General features: G+C 35.8%; 1 protein-coding gene across 1 annotated transcript in view; it reads left to right on the top strand.

The window, feature by feature from the left end:
* Positions 1–12938, top strand: part of Aasdh (Aminoadipate-semialdehyde dehydrogenase) — a 69722-nt gene that overhangs the window by 34828 nt on the left and 21956 nt on the right. Inside the window, exons 6-7 of the mRNA XM_090383167.1 lie at positions 2615–2835; positions 10324–10433. Coding sequence (XP_090239293.1) covers positions 2615–2835; positions 10324–10433 — 331 coding nt within the window. The remainder of the gene's footprint in view (positions 1–2614; positions 2836–10323; positions 10434–12938) is intronic.

Below are 12938 nucleotides of genomic sequence, written 5' to 3'. Positions count from 1 at the left end.
TTCCAGTCTATATCTGGAAAGTTAAAATCCCCCATTATAAGACATACTGATTTACTAGCCCACTCTATTTCTCTGTACAATTGTTCATTGTACTCATTTGAGTCATTAGGCCTATAACACACTCTACTCTTATTTTTGCTTTCGCAATGCTTATGTCACACCAAACTGACTCAACAGTGCACTGTTCATCTATATCAACTGGATGCACTTCTTTTGATTTTATATTTTTTTTAATTAACAGCATAACACCTCCTCCCTTCCTATCCTGTCTATCCTTTCTGTACACATTGTACTCCCCAAATTCCAGTTCTGCATTCCTTATATCTGTGTGACACCAAGTCTCTGCTATCCCAACAATATCCCCCTTTGATGTCTTGACCAACACTTCAAATTCATCAAATTTATTTACTATACTTCTAGCATTGGTATACATGCAAGTATACATGTACCTATTCTTATTATTAGTTACCCTAACACATCCCATATACCCACCTGTTTTACGATGACTGCCATCGGTCCCTGAAACCCCCAACACTCCTTGCTCCATGCCGCTGCTTATTCTAATAGACGTATTGCAAGGATCACCTTCACCTCTGCCTGCAGCTACTTTTAACCTTTTAGTCTGTGAATCCCCCCAAGCTAGCAGTTTTCCGATCCACCTAACACTGTCTCGATAGCGTCAGCAAATATTCTTGCACCCTTTCTATTTAACTGTATCCATCCCTGTAGAAGCAGTCACTCCTGTTAAGAAGCACAGACCAGGCTGAAAAATATTTTACCCCTTGAGCCTTGCACATTTTCTCCAGGGGCAAATTGATTGACAAGGCTCTCATCATGTACTCCCTCCTATCATGTCTGGGCAGAATTGCAGACACTTTCAAATTTAACCCTAATTCACGACTTTTTTGCAACATTGACCTTTTCTTGTTAAGTAAATCTGCAGATCTCCTACTCTTAATGTCACTGGAGCCCCTCTTCACCCCTCTGTTCGTTCAAAATACCTGTCCAGCTGAGCCTTAAACTTATTTAGGCTATCAACCTCCACGACAAGGGATGGTAGTCTGTTCCACCAACCAACCACCTGCTGGCTAAAGGCAAATTTCCGCACATCTATCCTACATCTGTCTTTCCTCAATTTGAATTTATGCCCTCTCAGGTGATTATTCTGAGCTAGAGGAAGAATCCCATCAGCATTGAGCATGCTCAAACCATTCAAGGCTTTATACACCTCTATCAGATCACCTCGCTGGTGCCTAGTCTCCAGCGTATCGTGTACAACAATATTACCCTTTGTGCCCTTAAAAGATGATATATGCCTTACAACGTCATCAATTTGTGCCCCTGGCAGACATACCCTGGTCCTATTCCATCTATCCTTTTTACACATTATATTCCCCGTCTCCCCGACAATTGAGTCACAGACGATAACTAACTCCTGTGGGACCAGCGCATTCTGCCTTAGAGGTTGCCACTGTGTTGCCTGATGCCCAGGAGTGAACTCTGGTGTTGAGTTGGGCAGTTGAGAGCTTGACAGGCCCCTCATATTAATTTCTTCGAGGGCATCTACCCTACACCTCAAGCTCTCATAGATGCCCATCAGAACGCTTAGCTGACGCCTAATTTCTAGACACTCTCTGCACCTGGCACACACAAAGACATCCTCCTTAGCTAGATCATGTTGAGTTCCAGAGAGTTCGGCAAACATTTCACAAGTTGCACATTTTTTAGGCTGTGTTGCATTGGAGAATCGCCCCCCCTCAGTTCTCCCCCGAGTCACAGCACTCCTGCCACTTTGTGCCCGTTGCTTTTCTGCTCTAGTCTGGGGCATGATATTTTAAATTAATAAGATCGATAAATTTAATTAATTAATTGTCAATATGACACTATCTAATAGAATACTAAATGCAGGGATGCGAATTATGCTATATTATTTTATGTTATTGCTACCTAGTTACCACAATTAAAAATTTGAATTCCCTTCCACTCTATACAAAAAACAATGGCTGCAAGATTCGAATGAAACAACAGTTTTACCTATATTAAGTAGTAATCTACAAAAACTCTTATCTAAATTAAAAATAAAAATAACCAGCGTATCTAGAACTATATGGCTACTTATAAAGTTCAGTATAAAATAACAATTAGGTAAGTAAAATGGCAAACACATCGCTTTTTCGGAGCCTGTAATTCACAGCTGTAATTTTTAAAGAGAGTCAGTGCCCTCAACTTGCCACTGTGATGTTATCGTCTGTTGTGGTCATGCACCAATCAGTACATTGTCTATCATGCTTGCGTGTCAATCAATATATCGTTCTTGACTGCTACTGATAACATGCACCATCTGTTTACTGAGAATGAAGGGAGAAACTGCAGTAGCGGCAAACCAGTTTGTCCGATAAGTTTCCCATAGTTTGCTGTGGTTCTCATTGTTGGCTTTCCTTACTTTAGCCGAATCTTTTTATTTTGATTTGTAAAAATTTATTCACTTCATTACAAATATCAATCTATTAAAATGCTTAGAATAAATTTTCTTGGTAGTATAACAAAAATGAAAGTTACAAGTTACTTCCTCTGTATTCATATACAGCTAAATTTTATTCATCTTTTATTCTAGTGCACACCTTCCTTAATTCAGAGTATTTCAATTGATGTCCTTCATAGTACTATCCTTTCCAGTGATACCAAGCTCCGTGTGCTTGCCCTTGGAGGGGAATCTTGTCCACCTCCCTCTCTTCTAAGAAGATGGCTGGGTTTCAATAACCATACGCAGTTCTACAATCTATATGGCCTTACTGAATTGTCTTGTTGGGCTATGTATCACAAGATAGATTTAAAGCAAGTACTTGATTTTTACTTTTATCATATTTTAATGTGTGTTTAAATAAAGTACACTTTTATTTATTTGAACTTCTTTGGAATTAGTTGAATGACCGGCTCCTGTTTCTACCCAGATAAAATTTGAATAACGAACTATTGTTTATCACTGTAGTGAGAACTTTAAAAAATTTAAAGTGTACAGTCACCCAGCATATCTTTAAAATAGGCAAGATATAGTTTAAATTATGTTCTTTATAATGCTATCCTTTATTTTAACTTGTAATGGAACCAACTATGAATTATATTTTTTGCAATATATATATATATATACATACATACATACATACATACATACATACATTGCCCTACCATTAATATCCAGACACCTGCCTTTAGACTAAAAAAGAGCTTTTGTTGTGTCATTTAACAATTTGTACTGAAACCTTTTGCTTTTATGACGGCCTTCAATCTTCGCGGCATACTCTCAACCAGCTTTTTATAAATGTCAGGTGATATGTTCCTCCACTTGGCCTTTAACACAGCCACCAGTTTGGCCTTGTTCTTTGGGCAATCTCAATGTACACATATCCAATGATCCAGTACATCCCAAAGATGCTCGATAGGGTTCAGATCAGGACTTGATAATTGGCTGGCTAATCCAACTTTTCCACACCCATGTCCCCAAACCACTCTGTTATGGCCCAAGCAGTATGGCATGGCGTGTTGTCTTGTCCCGAAGTATTGTCATATGTTGGAAGTTCATAATAATTGACCAGGCTGTCCTAGTATTGCACAGCATTCATGGTTTTTTCAATAACAACTAATGGGCCCAAGCCAAACCATGAAAGGAGCCCCATACCATGACACTGACTCTACCAGACTTCATTGTTGGGAGGATACAATCAGGAAGAACTGTTCCCCTGGCATTCACCACACCTAGGAACGGCCATCAGACTGGTAGAGTGCAAACCTTGACTTGTCTGTCCATAGGACTGTTTTCCACTACTCTACAGTCCAGGATTCGCTCTCCTTACACCATGTTAATCGGCGCCTAGCATTTGTTGAGGTGATCAATTCTGCTGAACTGTTGAATGTGTCATCTTGCATTCCCACTTTTGAAATTGTCTATTTGAAGCCCAGTGTGCATATTCATAATAGGTTCTGTGACATGTTGCATCCATAGGACTTGTTTCCCCATCCATGGAGGGGTGTCTGGATATCAATGGTAGGGCATGTATTTACACGCACACACATGTATATTTTTAAATATATTATATGGTAAACGTGTGTGCTGGTATGAATTTTGTGTCTGCATTTCTGCTCAAAATAAACCTTTCAAATAGATGACCAAAAATATTTTCTCTAGTGGATATATATCAGATTTATATTGTTGCAATTTTTTTTGTCTGTAGCTGTCACTTATAGGATCAGATGCATTAGGTATAGAGCAGCCAATAATGAAAGTATATTGTTATCTGATTTTTGTGTGACCACACTTCTTCAATTCTAATAATTAGTAATACAGATAGAGGGTCAAAATTATACTAGAATTGAATACTAAAGTTCACATCAGCATCATTCTAACAGGTATTTGTAATTTTAATTTTTTTGTGGCTTACTCTTTTTTTTGAAAAATGCTCCATGCAATCTCTTCTGTTTGCACATTTTATGTTTGCTGTTTTTCACATGGTCCCAAAAACTCCAGATAGGTACACTTCACAAACTTCATTTTACAGACTTTGACACTGTTTGGTATAAGTGGTTTACAGTAAAATATTCTAAAGGAACTTTGATTTCTGAACCATTTTAAGTTACTGTATTTTGTAACTTTGGTTGTTAATTTTTTGTTAGTTGTGATGCTGAATAGTGGAGTGCTAAACCAATGGTATAACTCAGATATCTAGAAGTTTTGATTATGCAACAACTATCAAGCCTCACAGGAGCTGGATAGACAAAAGTTTACAACAGCATGTCAGTCTCAACATTTATACAATTCCTTACTTTTTCTTTTAGCATTTTAGATTACTAATAATTTGCAACAACTTTTTTCATTGTGTGCTTTCTGAAATAGAACAGAAAACCATTTTTCTTATACAGTATTCTCTTTATGCAAACTGTTATGAATTTTCAGTGATTCGTAAGAGGCAATCATGCTATGGAAATAGCATGATTGCCTCTTATGTAAATTGCACATTGTAAATTCATTTTTTAAACAATTTTCTGCTTATATCTTCATGTTATGAAAAAAAAGTATATTATTATTTTTTTCTAAGTAGCCCAAATGAACAACTTCATAATGTGAAATACAATTCCCTCAACAATATTCAGGGCTTCTCTACAAATAATGAATATTGGACTTTCCATGATCCTCTGCTTTCCACCAAAGCTAGTGATTTACTGGCCTACATGGCCAAGTAACATCTGTACTGTAGTGAATGACAGTGATAACTGCTTGCTTGTCACCAAGTTCTTTTGCACAACATTGCTTATGGGCAGCAATATACAACCAGGAATGTGTGTCTAATGAAGGGTTTTATTCATAAACTTTTGTAACAGTTTTATTTGTAACATTTGTAACAGTTTTGTAACATTTGATTTAATAAGTTGGCCTTCATTGTTTGGTCTTATTTACTGTCCACTGATAAACATAAACAGAAATTTATGTGAATGTTGAGATATCTGTCTTACTAAAATTTGTTTGTGTGTGTGTGCTCGATGGCTCCTTCATCAATTGATGTATCAATCATATTGCATTCCCACCATATCTGAAACAATTTCATTTCTAACTTAAACAAACCATACAGCTTCTCCCTTCAAAAAATGGTTTTTCCATCCAACCCAGTTTTCTACAGATGTGTTTATTTTCTTTATCAAGATTGCATACATTTAAGATTTTTAGTATTTTCTGCATAGGAATGTTTTAATTATTCAGGTTTGCATATTATATATCAAATTAGTCAGTGACCTAATCCAAAAGATGGTAAAGAAAGGTGGTCTTTGCATGCAAAATGCTAATCAAACAAAGGTTTATAATATGTATAACATATAAATTTATAACATGTGGACAATACAAAATTGGCATTTTTGTTATTCTTCATAACGATAACTATCCAGTAAACCTTGGAATTTCTTCAAACAAACCATTAGCCTCAATATGTGTGGAGGCAACTTATTTCAGTAATCAAAGACTCACTGGCTAAAAGAAAACTTCCTACAATGTAATCTAAACTTCTTCCCCTATAATTTGAATTTATGGCCCCTAGTTCTGGAATTCTTTATAACAATGAACATTGCACCTTCATTCATTTTACTAACCCCTCTCACACCCTTATAAACTTCAATCAGGTCCCCTCTCAGTTGCCCAGTTGCTAAGCTCTGTAACCCACGTAATTGGAGTCTTTTCTCATATGGTCCCCCCTTTGCCATCTCACCATGTGAGTTGTCCATCTTTGAACTCTTTCAAGAAGCTCATTGTCTTGGCTGACATGGCAGGGTATTCCAAATGCAGTCTTACAGTTGCTTCATACGGTGAGATTATGACCTCCTATCTCTACAGGATAATGTTCGATAAATCATCAATAGGACACCATAGACTTTCCTGGCTGCCTCTCTACACTGCTCAGAAAACTTCATATCTACCAATATCATAATTCCCAGATTTTTTCCTCTACCGTTTTTAATTCAACCCCACCAAGTGTATAATTTATTTTGGGCTATTCCCCAAGTGAAAGACCTTGCATTTTACTGCATTAAAACATGGCTGCCACTTCCCTTACCATCTTTTGTTCAATTGGTTTGTTCAAGTCATTCTGAAGGAGCACTCCTTGGCACTGATCATTAACAACTCTGCCAATCTTTACATCATTTGCAAATTTTGACATCATGCGTTTTATCCCTTCATTGATATCATTTATGAAAATTGGAAACAACAGTGATCCAGGAACTGATCCTTTGGAGACCCCACTTTTGACATTACACCAATCTGAAGAATATCCATTAAACACAACCCTACCAGACCTTCTGCCCTACAGCCACCCAGCAAGTCATCTTACAATCTTTTCAGTAATCCAAACATGTTATAGCTTATACAGTAACCTCTCATGAGAGACTGAGTCAAATGCTATGCTAAAATCTAAATAAACTATGTCAAAATTGTCACTACATCTGGCTCATGAGTAATGTATCAAAATAGGTTAGTTAAACATCATTTTCTTTTAACAAAACCATGTTTGTGCTCTTCAGAATGCCATATCTATCTAAATGTCCTTGGATTGCACTCTTAATCATTGCCTCTAAGATTTTTCCTACCACTGAAGTCAGACTAACCAATCTGTAGTTATTGATTTCACCCTTAGAATCACCTTTATATATTGGTGATATATTGGCATTTCTCCAGTCTAAAGGAATCTTTCCCCCGAGTTCAAAGATGCCATCATAATTAACCACAACTGTTCAGTATACTCCTGGCAGCCTCCCTCAAAGTTACTGGTATATGCCATCAACTCCAGGAGCCTTGCTTGCCTTTATGCTCAAAGGTTTTTCTAATAAACAGTTAACTTCGTAAGGCTCAGCCTCTTCTCAGCATGAAGGGTCTTTCATCAGTAAAGACCGATGTGAAGTACCTATTCAATTCATCAGCAACATCAGCTTGGTTATATTAGCCTTTTCCATACCCAGTACACAAGGGTTTAATCTGATTCACTTTCTTCTTTTTTGTATTCACATACATGAAAAATTCCTTGCTCCCCTTATTTGCTTAGTCACTGCTTTCTGATATGCAGCCTTGGCTTTGCTTGCCTTTATGCTCAAAAGTTTTTCTAATAAACAGTTAACTTCATGGGGCTCAGCCTCTTCTCAGCATGAAAGGTCTTTCATCAGTAAAGATTGATGTGAAGTACCTATTCAGTTCATCAGCAACATCAGCTTGGTTATATTAAACTTTTCCATACCCAGTACACAAAGGTTTAATCTGATTCACTTTCTTCTTTTTTGTATTCACATACACGAAAAATTCCTTGCCCCCCCTTATTTGCTTAGTCATTGCTTTCTGATATGCAGCCTTGGCCTCCCTGACCTTATCATCACTCTGTAACTCTTCCATACCATCCTTTTCTGCTATATTTGAGTGTTTGCCATAGATGCAGCTTTTTAAATATAAGGAGAATGGGGATGAACTTCTGCATATAGTAAGTAGACAGTAATCATTATAACTGTCCATTATCAATTTGATCAGTTACTGTTATTTGATTCAAATTTTTCATCATGTTATACAGTCAGTCCTCTTATAGTACGATAGTTGTGTTCCTAGAAACCCTCATGCAATGCAAAATCATGCAATATAAATAACAGGCCCTATGGGAAAAATAGGGTTAGGTGCCGACCACCCAAGATTGAACACACATTTGTAACCAAAACATTACCAAACACAATAAATAATCAATAAAATACTTATGTATTTTATTACAACTATTACGTAATAAAATATTGCTAATGCTTTTGCTTCTATCTTAAGCAAACTTGTTCTTTGTTTGATCTTCTATCCAAACAGACATTCCATCTCTTCCAATTCTTTATGTCTTGATCTAATGGATTTTATTACACTTTGAGTTGTTCCTGCTATGAAAGTTGTTTTTATTTTCTCTGCATTCTTTGTAATTCTCGGCATTGCCTCATTTAGGCCTGTAGCATGTGCAATATTACATGGTCCTTCATTTTGCTCAAAGTGTTTCACAATTTCATATTTTTTCTCTATCGACAGAGACTGACTGACCATGAGCCTTACCGGGGAAACCCCGGTGGGCCGGAGGTCAGTGTGATTCTGGCCATAAACACTAGTATGCAGCCACTACAAATTTTCCCGGGTAAGAATTTATGACCCAGTCCGCCTCTGTCTATCGATATTGCTTTTCTTTTTCTCTCTGAATCTGTAGTGTCTTCACCAGGATGCTTCCTTTTCACACCTTTTAAGTTATTTTGCTCATTTTTAAGGAATAAAGCACAATTAAAAAATGAGGAGGCACGCTTGATACACATAAACAAAGCTGTGTGCGTGTAGCAACTGAATAAACACCGTAAAGGCAGCAACACACTATTAACACCTCACTAGCTCACATTTTACTAAAGCACATTTCTGGGGGTTACTACCATAAAACAATCAAAATAATTTACAGTTGCGTTTCTGCTAGTGGAATCTATTATAAACTGGTAGTAAACTCGATCTAATTGCATTTGCGATAATTCCGATAGCTGGAATTGTGTGGGTTTTTACGTTATTATGGTGAAATGTGTTTCCCCTTCACTGATATAAAAAACAAAAATACATTTTCAGAATCCTCTCTTCATTCCTATTGTGTTGTGTTCAGTTGGGGTGATTCCGCATTCGACTGCCATTTCTTGTAAACACAAAGGCGAATCGCTTATAAGCGAATTCGGTTTGTGTTATATACAATATTGTTCCCCTATTTATAAATCGTGTAATGTAAACACGTGTTATACGAGGACTGACTGTATTTGCCTATGATATGGCAGTATGACAAAATTAGTAACTTTAAATGTGGCCACCCGTTTTTGTTTGTGAATAATCTATGGCAATTAATAACTTAATTATAACTTAATTATTACTAATGATTAGTAAGAACTAAATGATTACTAAGAGTTACTGTTTAATATGACATGTTTTGTTAATGTTGGTATTTGAAAGTGAAGATTTAAATACCTTCAGTATATATGTGCACATGCACATGAGAGTCAATCAAAAAGTAATGCCTCCTATCCCCCCAGGTTGGGTTGTTGACATATACAAGTAATAGTTTTCAATGTAGTAATGGAATGTTCAACATCAAGGTTGTAGTTACCAACAGACAGTAGCACAATAACAGCAGATTAGAAAAGTGGTAAAGCATACATGTGGTTAAAACAATGAACAGCAATAGAATTTTTAGTTGCCAATCTGATAATTTAATTTGTATATACAAAATATTGCATAAAGATATTGTGATCACAACTGTGAATGTGAATGCCACTCAGTGCTGAGCAAAACACACAAACAAAATGGTGATTAGAGGAGCAGACAGTGCCAGGCCTCACACAAAATTTTGATGGACTGTGATACTCCATCATCTGTTTTGTCTTGTGAAGGAAGGAAATGACTGGGAACATCATTGTGAAGAAAGAAAGAAAGAGAGACTTACAGCTTGGGAATAGATGCTCTTGATCAACACTGGAAGTAAGCTATTCAGAAACACTGAACTACATTGAAAAATAACTATTTTTATTAATGTTATGGCCACATATGGCATAATTTTTCATTTATGTGCCTTGTAAATTCAATGTAATAAATCTTAGGAAATTACAAAGCATTATGTTCTGCCTGGCACATATATACTTTATATATAAATATATCTCTATACCTCTGTTTAGAATTGCATTATGTTATTGCCTGAATTTACTCTCTTTTTAAATATTATTTATGATCATAACCTGCTTTAATTTCTTTTTATTATGTAGAGATCCAAATGAAGATGTATCTTTAGGAATGCCATTATTAGATACACAAGTCGAGGTGAGGAATGAAAATGGAGAAGTAGTTTTTGTAGGGGAAGGTGAATTATTCATAGGTTAGAAGACAGTATTATAAAAATATTATTTATATAGAAAATGAATTATATATACAGTATATATATATATATATGTGTGTGTGTGTGTGTGTGTGTGTGTGTGTGTGTGTGTGTGTGTGTGTGTGTGTGTGTGTGGTTATAAGTAAAATGTGTCACTTTAGCTGAAACTGACTTGCCCAGTTATGCAATTTGCAACAGACAGTCTCTAGACCATGTGGAAACAAAAGACACACAAAAAAAATTGGGATTGCACTTTGCACGTTGTGCAAAGTGCATCTTGATATTCAGATTAAATCTCATGATGTGATTACGAAGCACAAGTTTTAGATGTGATAAAGGCAGATGTAAACAGAAGTCAACATGGTACTACAAATGAATGACTCTGCTTTGTTGGTAAAGCACAGTCATTTATTTTTCATCCCTTTTACCAAAAGAGCAGTAATGCCTTCTCTGTGCTTTGGGAGTACTGCCATTTAAAAAAAACTTAAGAAGAGTTTCCCTTTTCCCAAACTAGATACAAAATGATGAGAAAATTCAAAGAAACAGTTGTTTTGTTTGTTGTATGTTGATGAAATCACTGTTACTGTGGCCAATGATGCCATGTGAAATGCAAACCCATCCACTAATGCCAGAGCAGTGTAACGAACTCAAGTTATTCCATGAGGGAAACAATTCATAAATTACTTTGATTCCTCTTGCAGTGGCTTTACAAACAAAATCCACATGTTGCAGCAATTAGCCCACAGAGACAACTGTAAAATGAAGCATAACTTAATTTAGAGTAAAATCTATCTTTAATTTCTTAAAGAGATTGCAGATAATTCTTAGTACTTCCTGTACCATTTCTTCAGTGGTTATAAAGACGGCAAAAAGAGGAAAGGATTGGGAATTAATTTTTACAGTGCTTTCCAACTTACAAATGGTTGAATGAATTCAACCATTTGTAAGTTGGAAAGTTGGCTGAATTCATTCAACCATTTGTAACTAATACATTAATAAATAAATCTATTAATATTAATAGTTAATTAATGAATAAATAAATAGACAAATAAATAATAATCAAATAATAAAGAATAACTGATTAAATAATTACTAACATACTGTATTGCTAGCCTTCCACCACCATTTTACTTCACCCACTGACATAGGTTGATTATTCAGCTGTATTTGTGTTAATATTAAGTTAATGTAAGACTAAAGTCTCCTGGTGCTAATCGTATGTCAGCCTTAATATCCCTGAGACACTTTGGGAAACAGTTGACCATGCCATATTGTGGTTTGGGCACATTTTCATTAAAAAAAAATGCTACAACATTGAGCAGTTTTACCTTCAAGTTCTTGGCCATTGTGTTCTCCTAATCTACTTGGGACTTCCAGTTATGGGTTTATCAAAGCAATATTCAGTCTCTGGCTAACCTGAAGAAAAGTATCATAAAGCATATACAGTGGATTCCGGTTATTTGGGACACATCACGACTAGTGCATTTTGGCCCAATTAAGTGGCTGCCCCAGTTATGCGAAATTTCACATAAATGATTAAAAATACAGCATCAATCGTAATGATTGATTCTCTGTATGATCAAATCATGTTACGATGGACTCACCATAGTAAAGTACCGTTCACTATACGATATGATCATTGTGATCATGTTTGTAAATTGAATTGTAATTCTATTAAACAGTGATTCTAATAAGCAAAAATAGGAGGAATATTATCCACAGGCTATAAAAGTAAAGATATATTAAGCACAAATTTACACTTTATTACCTTACCAATTAAAAAATTAAATGATACATGAAAATTGGAAGAAGATTTTCCACAGGTTAGGAAAATAAAAATAAATTTACTCTTATGTGCATAGCTTAATTAATACGTACTATAATATGTACATACTAACTAGTTGGTATTTCTGTTCACTGACATTTGGGGAGGGGATTTAAAATTTAAAACAGTAAAAAAGATAAGTAATCAATAACAAAGAACATGGCACACACAAATTGCAACTAACACGATACGTGCAAGTGAGATGTGGAGTAACAAGTTAAGAAGCTTAAAAAAGAGGAATGAAGAGGAGATTCTGAAAATTTATGTTTTTTATATGATTGAAGATTTCATGGAAGGGGAAACACATTTCACCATAATAACATAAAAACCCACAGAATTCCAGCTGTCGGTATTATCACAAATTCAATAAGATCAAGTTTACTATCATTTATAATAGATTGCACTAACAGAAAAGCCCGATAAACAGGAAACTGCTAATTGTTTTTATTCTTTTATGGTTGTGACCTTAAGAAATCTGACCAGACCATGCCATGTGGTATGGTCAGAGATAATTGTAGGGTAATTTTGAGTGCTGCGATCTCCTGCCCCGATTAAACGGCATGTTGTCCCAATTAAGCGAAGAAAACTCTGGCTCTTTTCTCAATTTGGTTCTGTTCTTTAAGATTTGTCCCAAATAAATGGCTGTATCACATTGCCAACATTCTCTTTGACACTTTGGG

Source organism: Mastigoproctus giganteus, chromosome 10 (genome assembly GCF_048544385.1).
Source record: "Mastigoproctus giganteus isolate SK-2022 chromosome 10, ASM4854438v1, whole genome shotgun sequence".
Lineage (NCBI taxonomy): Eukaryota > Metazoa > Arthropoda > Arachnida > Uropygi > Thelyphonidae > Mastigoproctus > Mastigoproctus giganteus.
Note: the sequence above shows the minus strand (reverse complement) of the source record. Positions and strands in the feature narration are given on the sequence as shown.